The sequence below is a fragment of the Symsagittifera roscoffensis genome, chromosome 2 (genome assembly GCF_963678635.1).
Source record: "Symsagittifera roscoffensis chromosome 2, txSymRosc1.1, whole genome shotgun sequence".
Lineage (NCBI taxonomy): Eukaryota > Metazoa > Xenacoelomorpha > Acoela > Convolutidae > Symsagittifera > Symsagittifera roscoffensis.
Window position 1 is genome coordinate 79,137,396 of NC_087063.1, and position 21,678 is coordinate 79,159,073.

The following is a 21,678-nucleotide window of genomic DNA, read 5'->3' on the forward strand; positions in this document are numbered from 1 at the left end:
GAATTTGCAGTAAACTGCATTTTCAACAATTCAATCTGAAGCCAATTCAAAGCTATTTTGACAGATGAGCATTGAAAATCGCCTTGGAAATCGGTTTTTACAATTTTAAATTTTTAAGGAAACAATTGGAAAAGACAATATTTCATCGTAGCAGCAATATGTTTTGTAGGAAACAATTAGAAAACACAATATTTCATCATAGAATCCCGAAATTTTAGATTTAATTTTTTAAACGGAAGCGACTACTGAGGATCTTTCAATAATACTTCAAACTATTCAGTCAAATTTATTACTTGACACAAATGTGTTTTTTTGTTTTGCTATATGGAACAAATAATAAGCATTTTTTTCATTTAGAAAAACAGCAAACCTCAATTTGAAAAAACTTTCGAATTAGGCAAAGGTAACATTAGATATTTGAAAGATAAACTACAAATATTGTTAAACGCAAAAAAAAAATAAAAAAAATTAACTTTTAAATTTCATGACAACAATATAGTCGTTCATGAAAAAACGTAGATGTTTGTAGTTTTATAAAATACCTCGATGATTTTGAACAGCTGTAGTGATTTCTTTTTTGTCTGGGAAAATTAAGCTTGAAAAGAGACGCAAAATGAGGAAATGAAGCAGTAGTTTGTTTAAGAAACATTTTGGCACAATAATTTGTGTTCAACTCTTTTACTTCATTAGACAGAAAATTTGCTGAAAAACAGCAAAATCGTACGATAATAGCTTCAATTCTTATGAAACTATGGATCTCCTTTTTTAGTTACGAGACAAAAAAACATGTTTAACAGAAAGGAAGCTCAGTTTATATAACTAAACTTATCTTTGCTTATTGAGGTTTCACCCCACTGGAAAATCTTCCTAATCGAGAGCAATCAGTATGGTAATATTTCTAATTAATTTTTCCTATGTGACTTGAAACTAATTGCAACGGTTTTTGTGACTGAGGTTTAATAGGACCGGCATATCGCATGAAACACGAGAACAGTGGTGCAGATGATTGAAGGTGATTGAGAGCTACAGAAAGAGTGGTTTGATAACCGCGGAAGATTTTGTTTTTTAATCGGATACTTTTTTCAGCATCTCACCGAGTCGTAACACTTAAACTTTTTCAAAATTAGTTGAGGATATTGGGATGCGACCGTGTGCTGGATATATTGAGCATTGTATTATCTGAGTAAACAGTTTTTTGTAACGAAGCTTTGTTAATAAATAACCCTAACTTAATGCGCTAGGAACGACAAACTGCTAAAATTTTTGATGGAGATTGTAATTCATTAGAAAGAAAAGGTCAACTTCTCCAAAATTTGACTCAATCGACGAGTAGACAACAAAACACCATCTCAGCTGCTAATTGCTTAATAGAAACAGTGAGTTAATTTCTAGGATCAACTCATAGAGTAATTTCAGATAAGGTACACCGTCTGTTCGTCACGCTATCTTATTTTTGGCCGGATAGATTCGCGCAACTTCTTAGTCTAATACCGATCTTAATCTTACTCTTATATCTCTTAGTCTCAATAGATCTAGAGTATACTGGTTTTGTTACGAGTCGGTGTCTTGGAGAAAGCAACTAAGTTGTAAGTTAAATTCAAATCTCTCTGGTGCTGAAATTACAAGTGATTTCAGCACTTACAAATAAGTGGGTTGTTAGTTTGATAGAGTGTGATTGGTTAGTCTTTAAAATAGTATAGGGATAAAATATCTAAATTATAACCAATAACAAATTATAGTTTGGATCTGGTTCCACCCATCCGGGGTTTACAGAGTTTTTTTAATCCTTTGACTTCTATCTGTAATGGAGGATGGATGATGATCGTTTGTATTTCGCGGGCATCATTTCTATTCCGTTCATGGAGAAGGAAGCTCCAGAAAAAAAGAATAGTGGATATCGTTTTGTCCTTCAACAATGACTGTGATCGTCAACAAAATCAATCTGATTTCCAAATGATTTGTTATGATCGTTTGTTCTTGTTCGGCGGAGAACTGACTGTGTTTCGACCTTGTTTGGGAATGGCGTGAAGATCGAAAATGGAGGGAATGCATTGTAACTCGGATCTTTACGTATACTTGAACATCGAGGTGGTCATTGGTCTAATTCAATGAAGTCCTTTACTGCGAAGTCAAGTCGTACTTCAAATCCTTTGAATTGTGATTGTGGATGGATATCGGTTGTGTTTAGCCATTCTGTAAATTGAGTGTGAGGGGGTCGTCTAGTTTTTTGATGCTCGTCTTCGTGATCGTGGGTGATCTATATACTGCATTATATAATTTACATATATACATTTTTTGTTAATTCTGGTTTTTTAGTTATGATCTTTGATTAGTTCTTATCGCAAAAGCGTTTTTATTTAGTTCTGTTGTTTTTAAAGAGTTACTCACCCTTGAGTAGCTCTCGTCAAAATAGAGAGTGGGTCACAAAGCGTGTTCTCTACCACCGTGGGTTAGGCCGGCTATTAAGCATGCTCAGGACGTCCTCTACTGGTGGGTTAGGCCAGGAGTGAGGGTATGAATGCATGCTAGTTTATTGTGGGGTCCTGTTTTGTGTTAACCTTTTATGTTGTGTTTGTTACTGGTTATTCCTTTTGTTGTTTGGTTCTGTCCTTTTTTCAAAAATCAAAGTGCTTGGTTTGGGTTTGTCTTGAGAATTTTTGGCGTTTAATTATTTATTATTTAGACTTGTCAATAGTCTTCAAAAGAATAAATTATCCAGTTCTTAAGCTGATTTAATCCGGTTTGAGTACCGTGGGTTTTCTTTTCTTAGTCATGCTGTTAGTTTGTGGTTTATTGTGTTTAGTAAGCTGCGTTGATTAGTATGGATGATTATATAATTCCTTTCCAACCGGGTTAAAAGAAAGTTTGAAACTTGTTATTACTCGTTTGAGTTGTTGTTAGTGAAAGTTAAAACTTGAATTTCATTTTTTTATACAATTCGCCGTGGGCGAGTTGTGCGAATTCGGATAGAATTTGTGTGCAAGTGAACATAAAGAAGCGTCTTTCAAAAGGTTAGTACTGCTTTCTTTTGTATAAATTTACTACTTGAAGTTTTTAATTTACTGCTTTGTCGGGATTGAAATTATGATTTTATTTTCATTGTATTTAGATTTACTACATTGGCGACGGCATATGGGAGAATTTATAATACTTTTTTTACTGTGGGGAAGAAATTTTACTGCATCATTCAGTGCGGTTTGTTAATAGAAGTTTATAGTTTATAAAAAGTTTTGAATTTATTTTTGGTTTTTCGTCTTTGTAGATGATCGTTATTTGAAGACTAAAGAAAAAGAAAAAAAATTTCCTAGAATCCGTGAGGGAAAACATCGTGGATGACATCAGATGTGGTTAGTAGCTTTGCTAACATGCGAATGATATTTTTAGTCTGAAGCAGTGACCAAAGCAATTGGAGTGCCTTAATGGTTTTTAGTTCTTCAGTGCCAATGGAAAATTCGTAAGATGTGTTTTGGATTAAATTAAAAAGCTTGTGATTATATTTAGTATTGTGTACAGATTCTAAAATTGGTACTTCGATAGGTTGAATGTATTCGTGCGGGACAATTAGTGGTCGGGATTCTTCTGCACTGAAGGTTTTGGTGAGGGGACAGAATATATATACATCTGGGTGATGGGATCATAGTTACGGTGTATGCCTTGGAACTTAGTGTTTGTAATGCAATATGTGAAATTAAGAAAAAATGGTGATGTGCATTTAGAGTTAATGAATTGATATCGATGATGGGGTTGTCGTGATGGTGTATGTAAATCAAAATGATTTTATATGAATCTATAGTAAGTGTAAGTATGCGTTTGGTTAGTTCGTAACATGATGTCGTGTGAACAGTGCAAATTACGTACTTTGGGTGTGATGAAGTGGAAGGTTAGTGAAAAGTATTCAAATTTTTTCATAAAATGATTTATATGCTCGAGTGTCACAAAGTGTTTCTGAAATGATGTGATCATGTTTGTTATCGAGTGAATTTAGTGTGAATAGATAAGCTGTTTTGATGAAAAACTTTTCGGTTAATTGCAGATTAGCAAACTGATCGTCGTCGAGGAATTGATCTTGGTTAGATCTGATGGTATTGTGATCATAGTATTCGCTGAAATACTCGTTAGCTCGATGTGCTGTGAATGTTCTTAATAGCTTTTTGTATCCTACGTGTGTGAATTGTCGAATAGTTATTGCTGTAGTTAGTCTGAAGAGTTCATTTTTATTTCTTTCTATTTTCTGTGGTGAGTTAATGAGTGGTAAAGCAAGCGGTTTGAAAAATGATAATATGTGGTCCAATGGAGTGTAGGGATTAAAACATGCTCATCGACACAGTTGGGTTGTTCAGTGTTAGGGTCGGAGTCGGTATATGTATATCGGGGGAAGATATTGGGGGAAGATATACGGATATTGCCTCACTGGTCGCACCAGATGAGTTAAGTTCTAGGGTCAACTCATAGAGTAATTCCAGATAGGGTTATAGTTTGGGTCTGGTTCCAATAGGGAATTTAAAAAACACGAAAATTTTGGAGTCTAATCATTACTCCATGTTAGGGCGTTCTATAATTGATTTCTTGGTTCCCTCTATCATATTTGTACCAAACAGCGGTAATATTACGCTGGGATCTCCGGTACGGCATTTAGAATTATAATGCTCCCGAGTTTTGGTCATATGGCGATTCTTAAGTGTTACTATAAACCAATTTTTGTCAGTTATTATGTTCCGATTGCTTTTTCAAAATCTATAAGTTAATGACCTCAGTATTACGCTACTAAATAGTTTTAGCTGCTTGCATGTTATAATCAGATAAAAAGAAAATTCAATGAATCTAAATGAATCAATGCCAATTTTGACAAAACACTGTTTTTGACCTTGTGTTTTAATTATTCTTTTGTACAATGAATCTGATTTTGGAACCCGCTCCATCTGACTTTTTATCCAGCCATTTTTATCTAGCCAAAAATATATATTTCACCTGTAATCACCCGTAAAGTTATAGGGGTGTGAAGATTGCCATTTGGGCCAATTTGCGACAATTAACGCGCGATATATTTCTCGCTATTTCTCGCTATTAGAAATCGATCAAAGTTGGTTGAAGCAGGCTTTTTAAAAATTTGCTCTGTTTTAAGGAGCAAATTCTATCACTTTGTTTTTTATATGGCGTGTGGGGGAAATGATTTTCAAAAAAATTACAATTTTTTTTCGATTTTTTTTCTATTTTTTTGAAAAGTTCATCGATTTTTGTCGAGCGAACGCTGCTTCATAGTTCTTAAATTGGCAGTCGGAACAGTCAGAGCTTCGCCAAGATACACGCAGTCTTGTTCTTTTTTAAAAAATTCTTCCAAGATTTGTAATCTCAGGATATTTTTGGTAATATCTTCTAAATTTGATGCTGACCTCAAGATGAGTTTTACGATGAGCTGCATTAGTTTTTTGCCCTGTCAATTAAATTGCAATCAATCGTGGTTTTTTTACTTTTGAAAAAATTAACTGAGAAATTGATTGTTTTTATAAGGGTAAGACCGTCATTATTCTGACGTCTGTTTTTTGAGTTTGAAAGCGTTTTTGAAAGAAAAAAATAAAGGTCCAAAAATTCGTCAGTTTTATTTTGCAAACCAAACCTATACGCAAGATCAAACACAAGGTTATGATTTTTTTGCATAATCAGTCAGTATTTGTATCAAGTAGATCGTCAAACTTTAGTTTGGAATTCAATGTCGTCTGGGGTAATGAACAGCCTGCCTTTAGTACACATTGAAACTGAATTGTGGATTTTGTAAAAGAAAAAAATCAAGGCTCTTTTGTTTGGTGAAAAATGATCAAAAACTAAATTGTTGAGACAGTCAACGCGCAATTCATTAACCGAAAACATTGTTCAAAACTGAGTTGAGGCATGCTATTGGACTATTTAATACTTTTCTTCATGCAAAGTATATCATTTTGTTTTTCAAATATCTCAATTCAATTTGGAACAATTTCTAAAACGAATTGAATCCCTGCTTATGCGTTATTAGCAGGAAATTCATCGCACTTTGTTCATTATAAATTGGCAATTTTTAAATTCCCATAACTTCACGAAAAATTTGTGGAAAGGTTTAGAGCTAACAATTGCTTTTTGTTTCGCATTTTGTTTATCCGAAAAAAGTACCCTTAAGCAAACTTTTATTTATAGCATTTTTGGGTTGCCTTTAAAGATCTATGTTCCGCCTGCCTTTATTTGTGAAAGGGTGGTTTTTTTCAGTCAAAATTCGACTTTTTAACTAGCCATTGTTGACAAATTTTTTCTTATCTCAGCCAAAATAAATTGTTGTCCTGGGCTCAATTTAAAAAACAAATTTCAACTGTGATTATTTCCGTAAATTTTTGAGGGTTTCAACAATTTGGCCAACTTGGCCATTCAGGACAATTAACGCGCAATATATTTCGCACTATTAATGCGTAAGCGGAGATTTAATCAGTTTCAGAAATTGATCCAAGTTGGTTTAAGCACGCTTATTTGCCTCGGTTGATTTGTTACTAGGAGAAAAATCTATCACTTTGTACTTTATATGGCGTGTGGGGATTTGAATTTCCAAAAGATCTCATTTATTTTGAATTTTTTTTTAATTCATCAATTTTCATCAAGCGAACACTTCTGCATAAATTTTAAAATGGCAGTCAGATCATTTAGGGCTCAGCCCTGATACGAGTAGTCTTCTTCATTTTATAGTTTTTCTTTTAAAAATTGTAATCTTATGAACACTTTTGATAATACCCCTAAATTTGATGCTGACCTCATGATGAGTTCTTACAATGAGCTGCAATAATTTTGATATTTTACAATGAGATGCAATATTTAAAAATTTATTATTTTTTCTTTCTTACAATCAGAATATTGTTTTTAGATTATAACTGCTCCATTGACCTTAAAAGGCAGTCAGAACTTTCAGGGTTCCACCAAGCATTTTTGCCAAGAATTTTTTAAAGATAGGTTCATTAGTCATTTTGAAAAACGAACGTGATGGAAAAAGAAAGATAGCTGTAGTCAATAGTTATCAATTGGTTATGCTTTTTTCAGACATACTGATTGATTTGGAAAAGCTAGCAACCTGAAAAATCTTATGAGTGTTTTGATTTGTTCCGTTTCTTCCCTAATGCAAAAAAAAAAGATTGCAAAAATGACAACAACAACAGTCATTGATTTTCTATGACGACCCAACGCAACGCATTTTGAATGCTAATTAGGAACAAGGAAACAAACTTTTCAGTGACAAATTCAAGATATTCAAAGACTTGAGAAGAAGACTCTACCTATACGTCTGTACCCTTTTTGTTGATGGCGGAATGATTAAAGTGGGCGGAAAAATCACTCAGAAACTAGATCTCACAGATGATCAGTGGGAACAAATTACGATACCAGAAAAATGACTGTTTTCATCTAAAATTACACACATCTGAAGTACCTAGATACTCCCTTAAAAAGAGTGCCTGCCGATTGTTGACAAATTTTTGGATCGTAATCGCCTAAGCAGCCCTTTGTCACCCACAAAAAACTATGCGAAGTTCCACCGATGCAAACCACCATTGAAGGGAGACGATCTCAGAGAACAAAAAAGTCTTCAACTTCTTTCACTCACATTGGAGACAATTTTGCTGGCCCTTTTGTAACACAAAATGACAAAAAAAAATGGATACTGATTTGGTTTTTTCTTTCGAAACAAAAACCATGTTTTTGGGGTTAAAAACTAGTTTCTCCCCACAGTGTTATACTGCTGCTCTGAGACGATTTGATGCTAGGTGTCTTACTCCAGTGACGATGCGCTTAGGCAATGGACTGCAGCTTTTGTGAACCAAAAATGGGCTTCGGCAAATCAAACTAAGCCTTAGGAAAACATAAAAAAAACAATCAATGCTTAATGCTGCAGATGCAATCAAAATCGCTTGGAAAAAAGTGCTGCAAGTATCTACTATTTTTGGTGAAGTTTGGGAATTTGGGAATCTTGCCAAATCTCGTCTTAAAAAACTTATGGAGAAATTGTTTTCAAGTGAGAGGAAGTTCATACTTTACAATTCGACCTAGAAGCAATGCTCAATGCACGACCCTTCCTTGTAAATTCATATAACGTTGGTGATCTGCGGCCAAAATAATTCCGACCAAAAAAATTGAAGTAGGTGAAGTAGATGATGTAGGTGATTTTGTTTATAGAAAAAAAACCAACCAACGTTAATTTGTTGAGGAAGTCAACACAGGAAGAGAATTTCAATGACAATCAATGAAAGACAAAACCACTGCTTTAATTGACCTTGGACCAAGCTACGTATGCGTTCAGTCAGTGTTGAATAAACTTTGTTGCTCAAAAACAATAAAAAACATTAAAAAATACTGTAATACAATGAACGCAAAAAACTGGTTAATTTTTATAAAGATTCTTTCATCCTTATGATTTGAATATAAAGCGCAATTTTATGTGAGGGTTTGTTTGAAAGGAGAAATTTTTTGTACTTTCGAACCCTTCAAAACAGCTGACAAAATTGATCACATACTAAGATGCAGCAAATGAATTAGCTTTTCGATGCTGGGTTCGACAAATTGATGCCAATAGAAAATTCACTGCCTTATTGCGATTGTTATCCAACGAGAAAAAAAGCGACTAAAGCGGCAGAACAATAAAGAGATTGTGTATAACAAATTTGGCAGAGATTACTTGCTGCAGGCAAAAACCAAAACCTGTTCAAAGTTATGATTGACCTTTAGCGATATTTTCTTTCCTGAACAAAATTGAGTTCAACTTTACTGTCGTAGTATAAACAATGAAGCAATCAAAAGTTGTTTTACACCCTCTATTTTTAAACCATATCATTTGGTTAAATTGCTATTGAATTTTAGTAAAAACTCGAATTTAAGTCTTTTGAATTGGTCCGCTTTTGAACTTCGATCATAAACCAAATTTTGATCGATTCAAAGATTTTGGAAAACACGAGTGTAATGTATCAAAAGTCCGATTCAAGAGTATCTTTCTAGTCCATTATAATAGAACCATTTTGACTTTTTAATCAGTTATTCTTTGTTGTTTTTGCATCAAAATCCAGTGCAAAACCCTTAGACACACGAAACTGCAATTATTATGGTCATAATTAGCAAATTTGTTATAGTCGACAATCAAACTAGCATAAAAACTTCTTAATCTTTCACACCTAGCTATCCTAGTAATATTCCATATCCTGGCTTAAACTTTTCAAAAAACTGAAAAAAAAACTTCGGTTTATACTGACAAAAGTGTTTCACTAAGTCGCAGATGCGTGAAAACTGTAAAAAGACAACCGACTTGATTTTCTCGAGCAAAAAGTCAATAAATTGTAGCAACTAACGCACAAAAAGTTAAACTATTGCGCCAATTTGTTGGACTCATTTGTTGTGTTTTTTTTTCATATTGCTCCAATCTCACTGACTCCATTGGAAGTAAACCAGAAAATGAGAGACTCCCAGTCGGCGGAGAGGGAGCTGCAGGCACTATCAAGTCAATTGCTACTGGGTTTACTTTGAAAATTGAAAAAATACACGTCTGTTAATTGGCAGTGAAGATGCACAACAGATCGTGTCTATTATTACGTGTGAATGAAAATCGTTGATATGCAAAATGTTGAAACATTGCAAAAAAAAAAAATTTCTATTCAAAAAATAGAATGAACCAAGCTTGGCGGAATTTTTTTTCCATGACTTGATTCTCAATCAATTTGCTTAATTCAACCTGGTTTGACAGATACGATTTTCATATTTGGAAAAAGCTTAACATACCAGTCGAGACTATTTTATGGTAGAAAAAAATTGTTTGAAAATAACATGATCATCATTTGTTTCAATGATAGAATCACTAAAACTAGCCTTTTTTCCATTACAAGAGTTTCATGGCAAGCACTTTTTCTATAAATAAATTCAGTTTTTATATCAAGTTGCACTCAAAGCTTGTGTTTTACATTTACACTAAGCAACCACGAAATTTTAAAATAAAACAAGACTGCTCATATCAGGGCGAAGCCTTGATTGTTCCGACTGCATTTTAAAGCTTATTGAGCAGTAATAACAATTTAAAAATTAAATGTAATAAATTAAAATGGAAAATTTTTTCGAAAATTTGAGATTTTTTTTTTAAATCATCCCCCCACACGCCCTATAGAGTACAAAAGAATAGATTTCGCTCCTTGTAACAATTCAGTTATGGCAAATAGGCTTCTTTCTACCAATTTAAAACTATTTCTAGGACGGATTAAATCTCCGCGTACGCGTTATTAGCGCGAAATATATCGCGCGTTAATTGTCCCAAAATATATTTTCAAACACAAGCTCAGGGCAACAATATTTTTTAAATGGTATAAAAAAAATTCCGTTTAAAAATGGCTAGTTAAAATGTCGAAGTTTGTCTGAAGAAAAAACCACTCGAGCACAAATATTCAATTATTTTCGTATCAAAAGTTGGAACAAAAACCAATAGAGTAAATAGCATCTATTTCTACACAGTGTATTTTATGCCACATGCAAGCTAAAGTATTGAATTTCAATGAGTAAGATAACAAAAGAATGTAAGACTATGTATCGGGTTATAAAAGTATAGAGATTGATTCTTGACAAAAGGTTCTCGAAAGGAGGGTATTTCTATTATTGATTCAAAAAGATTAAATTTTTACAAAAGCAAAAATGATACACCTGCAAGGTCCATTCACCACAGCAAAAAGAAGGGCTGAACTCAAGATGACCGTTCAAACACGAGTAATGAAGTACACTTTCCTTGTTTTTGTTTCGTCTTTTCATTTATCTTGATTAATGCAGACTAACCAATTAACAATGTCACCATGTCCACTCATCGCAGCAACTTTGCCATCTTTATTTTCAATACGGTGTAATGGAGGATCAGACGCTGACCTGCATTTTTTGTATTCGTGATTCAACCATTGACTGAACTCAAGATGACCCTTTGAACACGAGTAGTGCAGAGATATAGCGCCATCTTTGTCTGGTGATATAATTATTGCACATTTGTCCGATGGTTCCAGCAATTCCAATAAAACAGAAGCAATTTCAATATTGCCGTCTACAGCAGCGTGATAAAGCACGCTACTCTTGACTTTGTTTCGTGTCTTCATACCTTCCGGATCAATTCTGGCAAGCCATCTAACAACGTTAAGTTGATTATTCTGCACAGCAGCCGCAAGAGGCGTGTGTTCATCTTTATCTTGAATTGTGGGTAAGGGAGGATCGGATTCTGATTTGCATTTCTCGTATTCGTCAATCAACCATTGGCTGAACTCAAGATGACCCTTCAAACACGAGTATTGCAGAGATATAGCGCCATGTTTGTCTGGTGATATAATTAATGCACAGTTGTCCGATGGTTCCAATAATTCCAGAAAACAGAAGTAATTTCAATATTGCCGTCTACAGCAGCGTAATGAAGCACACTATTGTTGACTTTGTTTCGTGTCTTCATACCTTCCGGATCAATTTGCAAGCCATCTAACAACGTCAAGTTGATTATTCACCACAGCAGCCGCAAGAGGCGTGCATTCATCTTTATTTTGAATTGTGGGTAATGGAGGATCGGATTCTGATTTGCATTTCTCGTATTCGTCAACCAACCATTGGCTGAACTCAAGATGACCCTTCGAACACGAGTAGTTCAGAGATATAGCGCCATCTTTGTCTGGTGATATAATTAATGCACATTTGTCCGATGGTTCCAACAATTCCAAGAAAACAGAAGCAATTTCAATATTGCCGTCTACAGCAGCGTGATGGAGCACACTTCTCTTGACTTTGTTTCGTGTCTTCATACCCTCCGGATCAATTCTGGCAAGCCATCTAACAACGTCAAATTGATTATTCAGCACAGCATACGCAAGAGGCGTGTCTTCATCTTCATCGTGAATTGTGGGTAATGGAGGATCGGATTCTAATTTGCATTTCTCGTATTCGTCAATCAATCATTGGCTGAACTCAAGATGACCCTTCGAACACGAGTAGTGCAGAGATATAGCGCCATCTTTGTCTGGTGATATAATTAATGCACATTTGTCCGATGGTTCCAACAATTCCAAGAAAACAGAAGCTATTTCAATATTGCCGTTTAGAGCAGCGTGATGGAGCACACTTCTCTTGACTTTGTTTTGTGTCTTCATACCCTCCGGATCAATTCTGGCAAGCCATCTAACAACGTCAAATTGATTATTCAGCACAGCATACGCAAGAGGCGTGTCTTCATCTTCATCGTGAATTGTGGGTAATGGAGGATCGGATTCTAATTTGCATTTCTCGTATTCGTCAATCAATCATTGGCTGAACTCAAGATGACCCTTCGAACACGAGTAGTGCAGAGATATAGCGCCATGTTTGTCTGGTGATATAATTAATGCACAGTTGTCCGATGGTTCCAATAATTCCAGAAAACAGAAGTAATTTCAATATTTCCGTCTACAGCAGCATAATGAAGCACACTATTGTTGACTTTGTTTCGTGTCTTCATACCTTCCGGATCAATTTGCAAGCCATCTAACAACGTCAAGTTGATTATTTACCACAGCAGCCGCAAGAGGCGTCCATCCATCTTTATCTTGAATTGTGGGTAATGGAGGATCGGATTCTGATATGCATTTCTCGTATTCGTCAATCAATCATTGGCTGAACTCAAGATGACCCTTCGAACACGAGTAGTGCAGAGATATAGCGCCATCTTTGTCTGGTGATATAATTAATGCACATTTGTCCGATGGTTTCAACAATTCCAAGAAAACAGAAGCAATTTCAATATTGCCGTTTGCAGCAGCGTGATGAAGCACACCACTCCTGTCTTTATTTTGTGTCTTCAAACCTTGCGGATCAATGCTGGCAAGCCAACTAACAACGTTAATTTGATTATTTTGCGCAGCAGCCGCAAGAGGCGTGTGTTCATCTTCATCTTGAGTTGTGGGTAATGGAGAATCGGATTCTGATTTGCATTTCTCGTATTCGTCAATCAACCATTGGCTGAACTCAAGATGACCCTTCAAACACGAGTATTGCAGAGATATAGCGCCATGTTTGTCTGGTGATATAATTAATGCACATTTGTCCGATGGTTCCAACAATTCCAAGAAAACAGAAGCAATTTAAATATTGCCGTCTACAGCAGCGTGATGAAGCACACTACTCTTGACTTTGTTTCGTGTCTTCATACCTTCCGGATCAATTCTCGCAAGCCATCTAACAACGTCAAGTTGATTATTCTGCACTGCAGTCGCAAGAGGCGTGTGTTCATCTTTATCTTGAATTGTGGGCAATGGAGGATCGGATTCTGATTTGCATTTCTCGTATTCGTCAATCAACCATTGGCTGAACTCAAGATGACACTTCGAACACGAGTAGTGCAGAGATATAGCGCCATCTTTGTCTGGTGATATAATTATTGCAGATTTGTCCGATAGTTCCAACAATTCCAAGAAAACAGAAGCAATTTCAATATTGCCGTCTACAGCACCGTGATGAAGCACATTACTCTTGACTTTGTTTCGTGTCTTCATACCTTCTGGATCAATTCTGGCGAGCCATCTAACAACGTCAAGTTGATTAATCTGCACAGCAGCTGCAAGAGGCGTGTGTTCATCTTTGTCGTGAATTGTGGGTAATGAAGGATCGGATTCTGATTTGCATTTCTCGTATTGGTCAATCAACCATTGGCTGAACTCAAGATGACACTTCGAACACGAGTAGTGCAGAGATATAGCGCCATCTTTGTCTGGTGATATAATTATTGCAGATTTGTCCGATGGTTCCAACAATTCCAAGAAAACAGAAGCAATTTCAATATTGCCGTCTACAGCAGCGTGATGAAGCACATTACTCTTAACTTTGTTTCGTGTCTTCATACCTTCTGGATCAATTCTGGCGAGCCATCTAACAACCTCAAGTTGATTAATCTGCACAGCAGCCGCAAGAGGCGTGTGTTCATCTTTGACGTGAATTGTGCTAACGGAGGATCGGATTCTGATTTGCATTTCTCGTATTCGTCAATCAACCATTGGCTGAACTCAAGATGACCATTCGAACACGAGTTGTGCAGAGATATAGCGCCATCTTTGTCTGGTGGTATAATTAATGCACATTTGTCCGATGGTTCCAACAATTCCAAGAAAACAGAAGCAATTTCAATATTGCCGTTTAGAGCAGCGTGATGAAGCACACTTCTCTTGGCTTTGTTTCGTGTCTTCAACCTACCGGATCAATTCTGACAAGCCATCTAACAACGTCAAGTTGGTTATACGCTACAGCAGCCGCAAGAGGCGTGCATTCATCTTTATTTTGAATTGTGGGTAATGGAGGATCGGATTCTGATTCACATTTCTCGTATTCGTCAATCAACCATTGGCTGAACTCAAGATGACCCTTCGAACACGAGTTGTGCAGAGATATAGCGCCATCTTTGTCTGGTGATATAATTAATGCACATTTGTCCGATGTTTCCAACAATTCCAAGAAAACAGAAGCAATTTCAATATTGCCGTTTAGAGCAGCGTAATGGAGCACACTTCTCTTGACTTTGTTTCTTGTCTTCATACCTTGCGGATCAATGCTGGCAAGCCATCTAACAACATCAAATCGATTAATCTGCACAGCAGCCGCAAGAGGCGTGTGTTCATCTTTGTCGTGAATTGTGGGTAACGGAGGATCGGATTCTGATTTGCATTTCTCGTATTCGTCAATCAACCATTGGCTGAACTCAAGATGACCATTCGAACACGAGTTGTGCAGAGATATAGCGCCATCTTTGTCTGGTGATATAATTAATGCACATTTGTCCGATGGTTCCAAAAATTCCAAGAAAACAGAAGCAATTACAATACTGCCGTTCAGAGCAGCGTAATGGAGCACACTTCTCTTGACTTTATTTTGTGTCTTCAAACCTTCCGGATCAATTCTGACAAGCCATCTAACAACGTCAAGTTGATTATACGCTACAGCAGCCGCAAGAGGCGTGCATTCATCTTTATTTTGAATTGTGGGTAATGGAGGATCGGATTCTGATTTGCATTTCTCGTATTCGTCAATCAACCATTGGCTGAACTCAAGATGACCCTTCGAACACGAGTTGTGCAGAGATATAGCGCCATCTTTGTCTGGTGATATAATTAATGCACATTTGTCCGATGGTTCCAACAATTCCAAGAAAACAGAAGCAATTTCAATATTGCGGTTTAGAGCAGCGTGATGAAGCACACCTCTCTTGACTTTGTTTCGTGTCTTCATACCTTCCGGATCAATTCTGACAAGCCATCTAACAAAGTCAAGTTGATTATACGCTACAGCAGCCGCAAGAGGCGTCCATCCATCTTTATCGTGAATTGTGGGTAAGGGAGGATCGGAATCTGATTTGCATTTCTCGTATTCATCAATCAACCATTGGCTGAACTCAAGATTACATTCGAACACGAGTAGTGCAGAGATATAAAGCCATTTTTGTCTGGTGGTATAATTAATGCACATTTGTCCGATGGTTCCAACAATTCCAAGAAAACAGAAGCAATTTCAATATTGCCGTCTACATCAGCGTGATGGAGCACACTTCTCTTGAATTTGTTTCGTGTCTACATACCTTCCGGATCAATTCTGACAAGCCATCTAACAACGTCAAGTTGATTATTCGCCACAGCAGTCGCAAGAGGCGTGTCTTCATCTTTATCGTGAATTGTGGGTAATGGAGGATCGGACTCTGATTTGCAATTCTCGTATTCGTCGATCAACCATTGGCTGAACTCAAGATGACCTTTCGAACACGAGTAGTGCAGAGATATAGCGCCATCTTTGTCTGGTGATATAATTAATGAACATTTGTCCGATGGTTCCAACAATTCCAAGAAAACAGAAGCAATTTCAATATTGCCGTTTGCAGCAGCGTGATGAAGCACACCACTCCTGCCTTTATTTTGTGTCTTCAAACCTTGCGGATCAATGCTGGCAAGCCATCTAACAACGTCAAGTTGATTATTCTGCACAGCAGCCGCAAGAGGCGTTTCTTCATCTTTATCGTGAATTGTGGGTAATGGAGGATCGGATTCTCATTTGTATTTCTCGTATTCGTCAATCAACCATTGGCTGAACTCAAGATGACCCTTAAAACACGAGTATAGCAGAGATATAGAGCCATATTTGTCTGGTGATATAATTAATCCACATTTGTCCGATGGTTCCAACAATTCCAAGAAAACAGAAGCAATTTCAATATTGCCGTTTAGAGCAGCGTAATGCAGCACACTTCTCTTGACTTTGTTTCGTGTCTTCATACCTTCCGGATCAATTCTGACAAGCCATCTAACAACGTCAAGTTGATTATACCACACAGCAGCCGCAAGAGGCGTGTCTTCATATTTATCGTGAATTGTGATTAATGGAGGATCGGATTCTGATTTGCATTTCTCGTATTCGTCAATCAACCATTGGCTGAACTCAAGATGACCATTCGAACACGAGTCGTGCAGAGATATAGCGCCATATTTGTCTGGTGATATAATTAATGCACATTTGTCCGATGGTTCCAACAATTCCAAGAAAACAGAAGCTATTTCAATATTGCCGTTTAGAGCAGCGTGATGGAGCACACTTCTCTTGACTTTGTTTCGTGTCTTCATACCTTGCGGATCAATGCTGGCAAGCCATCTAACAACGTCAAGTCGATTAATCTGCACAGCAGCCGCAAGAGGCGTGTCTTCATATTTATCGTGAATTGTGATTAATGGAGGATCGGATTCTGATTTGCATTTCTCGTATTCGTCAATCAACCATTGGCTGAACTCAAGATGACCATTCGAACACGAGTCGTGCAGAGATATAGCGCCATATTTGTCTGGTGATATAATTAATGCACATTTGTCCGATGGTTCCAACAATTCCAAGAAAACAGAAGCTATTTCAATATTGCCGTTTAGAGCAGCGTGATGGAGCACACTTCTCTTGACTTTGTTTCGTGTCTTCATACCTTGCGGATCAATGCTGGCAAGCCATCTAACAACGTCAAGTCGATTAATCTGCACAGCAGCCGCAAGAGGCGTGTGTTCATCTTTGTCGTGAATTGTGGGTAATGGAGGATCGGATTCTGATTTGCATTTCTCGTATTCGTCAATCAACCATTGACTGAACTCAAGATGACCATTCGAACACGAGTTGTGCAGAGATATAGCGCCATCTTTGTCTGGTGATATAATTAATGCACATTTGTCCGATGGTTCCAAAAATTCCAAGAAAACAGAAGCAATTACAATACTGCCGTTCAGAGCAGCGTGATGGAGCACACTTCTCTTGACTTTGTTTCGTGTCTTCATACCTTGCGGATCAATGCTGGCAAGCCATCTAACAACGTCAAGTCGATTAATCTGCACAGCAGCCGCAAGAGGCGTGTGTTCATCTTTGTCGTGAATTGTGGGTAATGGAGGATCGGATTCTGATTTGCATTTCTCGTATTCGTCAATCAACCATTGGCTGAACTCAAGATGACCTTTCGAACACGAGAAGTGCAGAGATATAGCGCCATCTTTGTCTGGTGATATAATTAATGAACATTTGTCCGATAGTTCCAACAATTCCAAGAAAACAGAAGCAATTTCAATATTGCCGTTTGCAGCAGCGTGATGAAGCACACCACTCCTGCCTTTATTTTATGTCTTCAAACCTTGCGGATCAATGCTGGCGAGCCATCTAACAACGTCAATTTGATTATTCTTTACAGCAGCCGCAAGAGGCGTTTCTTCATCTTTATCGTGAATTGTGGGTAATGGAGGATCGGATTCTGATTTGCATTTCTCGTATTCGTCAATCAACCATTGGCTGAACTCAAGATGACCCTTGAAACACGAGTATAGCAGAGATATAGAGCCATATTTGTCTGGTGATATAATTAATCCACATTTGTCCGATGGTTCCAACAATTCCAAGAAAACAGAAGCAATTTCAATATTGCCGTTTAGAGCAGCGTGATGGAGCACACTCCTCTTGTCTATGTCTCGTGTCTTCATACCTTCCGGATCAATTCTGACAAGCCATCTAACAACGTCAAAGTGATTAATCTGCACAGCAACTGCAAGAGGCGTGTGTTCATTTTTGTCGTGAATTGTGGGTAATGGAGGATCGGATTCTGATTTGCATTTCTCGTATTCGTCAATCAACCATTGGCTGAACTCAAGATGACCATTCGAACACGAGTCGTGCAGAGATATAGCGCCATATTTGTCTGGTGATATAATTAATGCACATTTGTCCGATGGTTCCAACAATTCCAAGAAAACAGAAGCAATTTCAATATGGCCGTCTACAGCAGCGTGATGGAGCACACTTCTCTTGGCTTTGTTTCGTGTCTTCATACCCTCTGGATCAATTCTGGCAAGCCATCTAACAACGTCAAATTGATTATTCAGCACAGCATACGCAAGAGGCGTGTCTTCATATTTATCGTGAATTGTGATGAATGGAGGATCGGATTCTGTTTTGTATTTCTCGTATTCGTCAATCAACCATTGGCTGAACTCAAGATGACCATTCGAACACGAGTCGTGCAGAGATATAGCGCCATATTTGTCTGGTGATATAATTAATGCACATTTGTCCGATGGTTCCAACAATTCCAAGAAAACAGAAGCTATTTCAATATTGCCGTCTACAGCAGCGTGATGGAGCACACTTCTCTTGGCTTTGTTTCGTGTCTTCATACCCTCCGGATCAATGCTGGCAAGCCATCTAACAACGTCAAGTTGATTATACCATACAGCAGCCGCAAGAGGCGTGTCTTCGTCTTTATCGTGAATTGTGATTAATGGAGGATCGGATTCTGATTTGCATTTCTCGTATTCGTCAATCAACCATTGGCTGAACTCAAGATGACCCTTCGAACACGAGTTGTGCAGAGATATAGCGCCATCTTTGTCTGGTGATATAATTAATGCACATTTGTCCGATGGTTCCAACAATTCCAACAAAACAGAAGCAATTTCAATATTGCCGTTTAGAGCAGTGTGATGGAGCACACTTCTCTTGACTTTGTTTCGTGTCTTCATACCTTGCGGATCAATGCTGGCAAGCCATCTAACAACGTCAAGTTGATTATTCTGCACAGCATACGCAAGAGGCGTCCATCCATCTTTATCTTGAATTGTGGGTAATGGAGGATCGGATTCTGATTTGCATTTCTCGTATTCATCAATCAACCATTGGCTGAACTCAAGATGACCATCCCAACACGAGTCGTGCAGAGATATAGCGCCATATTTGTCTGGTGATATAAATAATGCACATTTGTCCGATGGTTCCAACAATTCCAAGAAAACAGAAGCTATTTCAATATTGCCGTTTAGAGCAGCGTGATGGAGCACACTTCTCTTGATTTTGTTTCGTGTCTTCATACCTTCCGGATCAATTCTGACAAGCCATCTAACAACGTCAAGTTGATTATTCTGCACAGCATACGCAAGAGGCGTCCATCCATCTTTATCTTGAATTGTGGGTAATGGAGGATCGGATTCTGATTTGCATTTCTCGTATTCATCAATCAACCATTGGCTGAACTCAAGATGACCATCCCAACACGAGTCGTGCAGAGATATAGCGCCATATTTGTCTGGTGATATAAATAATGCACATTTGTCCGATGGTTCCAACAATTCCAAGAAAACAGAAGCTATTTCAATATTGCCGTTTAGAGCAGCGTGATGGAGCACACTTCTCTTGATTTTGTTTCGTGTCTTCATACCTTCCGGATCAATTCTGACAAGCCATCTAACAACGTCAAGTTGATTATTCTGCACAGCATACGCAAGAGGCGTCCATCCATCTTTATCTTGAATTGTGGGTAATGGAGGATCGGATTCTGATTTGCATTTCTCGTATTCATCAATCAACCATTGGCTGAACTCAAGATGACCATCCCAACACGAGTCGTGCAGAGATATAGCGCCATATTTGTCTGGTGATATAAATAATGCACATTTGTCCGATGGTTCCAACAATTCCAAGAAAACAGAAGCTATTTCAATATTGCCGTTTAGAGCAGCGTGATGGAGCACACTTCTCTTGACTTTGTTTCGTGTCTTCATACCTTGCGGATCAATGCTGGCAAGCCATCTAACAACGTCAAGTCGATTAATCTGCACAGCAGCCGCAAGAGGCGTGTGTTCATCTTTGTCGTGAATTGTGGGTAATGGAGGATCGGATTCTGATTTGCATTTCTCGTATTCGTCAATCAACCATTGACTGAACTCAAGATGACCATTCGAACACGAGTTGTGCAGAGATATAGCGCCATCTTTGTCTGGTGATATAATTAATGCACATTTGTCCGATGGTTCCAAAAATTCCAAGAAAACAGAAGCAATTACAATACTGCCGTTCAGAGCAGCGTGATGGAGCACACTTCTCTTGATTTTGTTTCGTGTCTTCATACCTTCCGGATCAATTCTGACAAGCCATCTAACAACGTCAAGTTGATTATTCTCCACAGCATACGCAAGAGGCGTCCATCCATCTTTATCTTGAATTGTGGGTAATGGAGGATCGGATTCTGATTTGCATTTCTCGTATTCATCAATCAACCATTGGCTGAACTCAAGATGACCATCGCAACACGAGTTGTGCAGAGATATAGCGCCATATTTGTCTAGTGATATAATTAATGCACATTTGTCCGATGGTTCCAACAATTCCAAGAAAACAGAAGCTATTTCAATATTGCCGTTCAGAGCAGCGTAATGGAGCACACTTCTCTTGACTTTGCTTCGTGTCTTCATACCTTCCGGATCAATTCTGACAAGCCATCTAACAACGTCAAGTTGATTATACCACACAGCAGCCGCAAGAGGCGTCCATCCATCTTTATTGACGATAGTGTGCAGTTCTCGCTGACTGGTCCCCTCCGATTTGTGCTGATCGCGGAAATATTGCAGCAGCTTCAAATGACCAGAATCAACAGCACAGAAAAATGGTGAGTACCCATCATCGTCTGCTTGCTCTATAAAGGATTTTCGTTCTTCATCGGGAATGACTTCCAGAATCATTCGGGCAATTCGTAAATTTCCGACTTGTGCAGCTGTGTGTAATGTCGTTTCTCTAATTCCATTTTTATATACCACTAGAGAAGCGTTCTGTTCCAGCAGACACTGAACTGTGTCTTCGCACTCGTTGAAACACGATTTTGAAAACAAGTTGTAACAATTGTCTCTCAGAAACGTTTGTCGTTGAGAACTGTCCAGTATGTCGACTATGATATGCAATAATGTTGGTTTGTGACAACAAAACGATAGCAAATTTTCCAGATCCGACAAATTCGTTCGCTTTATGACTTCAGCAATTGTGGGTAGCTCCTTGCATTGTTTCAGAAAACTTCCACAATTGGGAGTTTTGAAAAACGCTGGCAGCCAAACTTCGCTAGAACTGTAAGCAAGTTCTGTATGTTGTTGGATAATGTATTTAATGAGATGAAATACATGTGGTTTCTCGGAGTCTCCTTTCAGGAACAATACTTCTAAAAGAGAGGATACAAGCTTAGTATCATCTATCAAATGTTGCTTTATATCGGTTATCTTGGGAAAATCGCCACTGCGAATTTGCAGAACAAGTTTGTCGCCGACATGACTTTGATAATCATCAATCACTTTACACACTGTTGAATTTTCCGTGTATATGATGACGCTTTTCACAGCTCGT

At 37.7% G+C, this 21,678-nt stretch overlaps 3 protein-coding genes across 3 annotated transcripts; all 3 read right to left on the reverse strand.

Moving 5' to 3' along the window:
* Nucleotides 1-10,775: 10,775 nt before the first annotated feature.
* LOC134839999 (serine/threonine-protein phosphatase 6 regulatory ankyrin repeat subunit B-like) lies at nt 10,776-13,994 on the reverse strand. Its single transcript, XM_063855627.1, has 5 exons — nt 13,178-13,994; nt 12,833-13,045; nt 12,146-12,262; nt 11,487-11,917; nt 10,776-11,285 (listed from the first exon to the last, which is right to left on the reverse strand). The coding sequence occupies exons 1-5, from the start codon at nt 13,992-13,994 to the stop codon at nt 10,776-10,778; spliced, it is 2,088 nt and encodes a 695-aa protein (XP_063711697.1).
* A 211-nt stretch (nt 13,995-14,205) lies between these two features.
* Nucleotides 14,206-15,496, reverse strand: LOC134840001 (espin-like). Its single transcript, XM_063855628.1, has one exon. The coding sequence runs from the start codon at nt 15,478-15,480 to the stop codon at nt 14,206-14,208; it is 1,275 nt and encodes a 424-aa protein (XP_063711698.1). The 5' UTR covers nt 15,481-15,496.
* Nucleotides 15,497-15,581: 85 nt separating this feature from the next.
* LOC134840002 (serine/threonine-protein phosphatase 6 regulatory ankyrin repeat subunit B-like) lies at nt 15,582-21,029 on the reverse strand. The gene is made up of 3 exons (XM_063855629.1): nt 17,660-21,029; nt 16,189-17,527; nt 15,582-15,960 (listed from the first exon to the last, which is right to left on the reverse strand). The coding sequence occupies exons 1-3, from the start codon at nt 21,027-21,029 to the stop codon at nt 15,582-15,584; spliced, it is 5,088 nt and encodes a 1,695-aa protein (XP_063711699.1).
* Nucleotides 21,030-21,678: the final 649 nt, after the last annotated feature.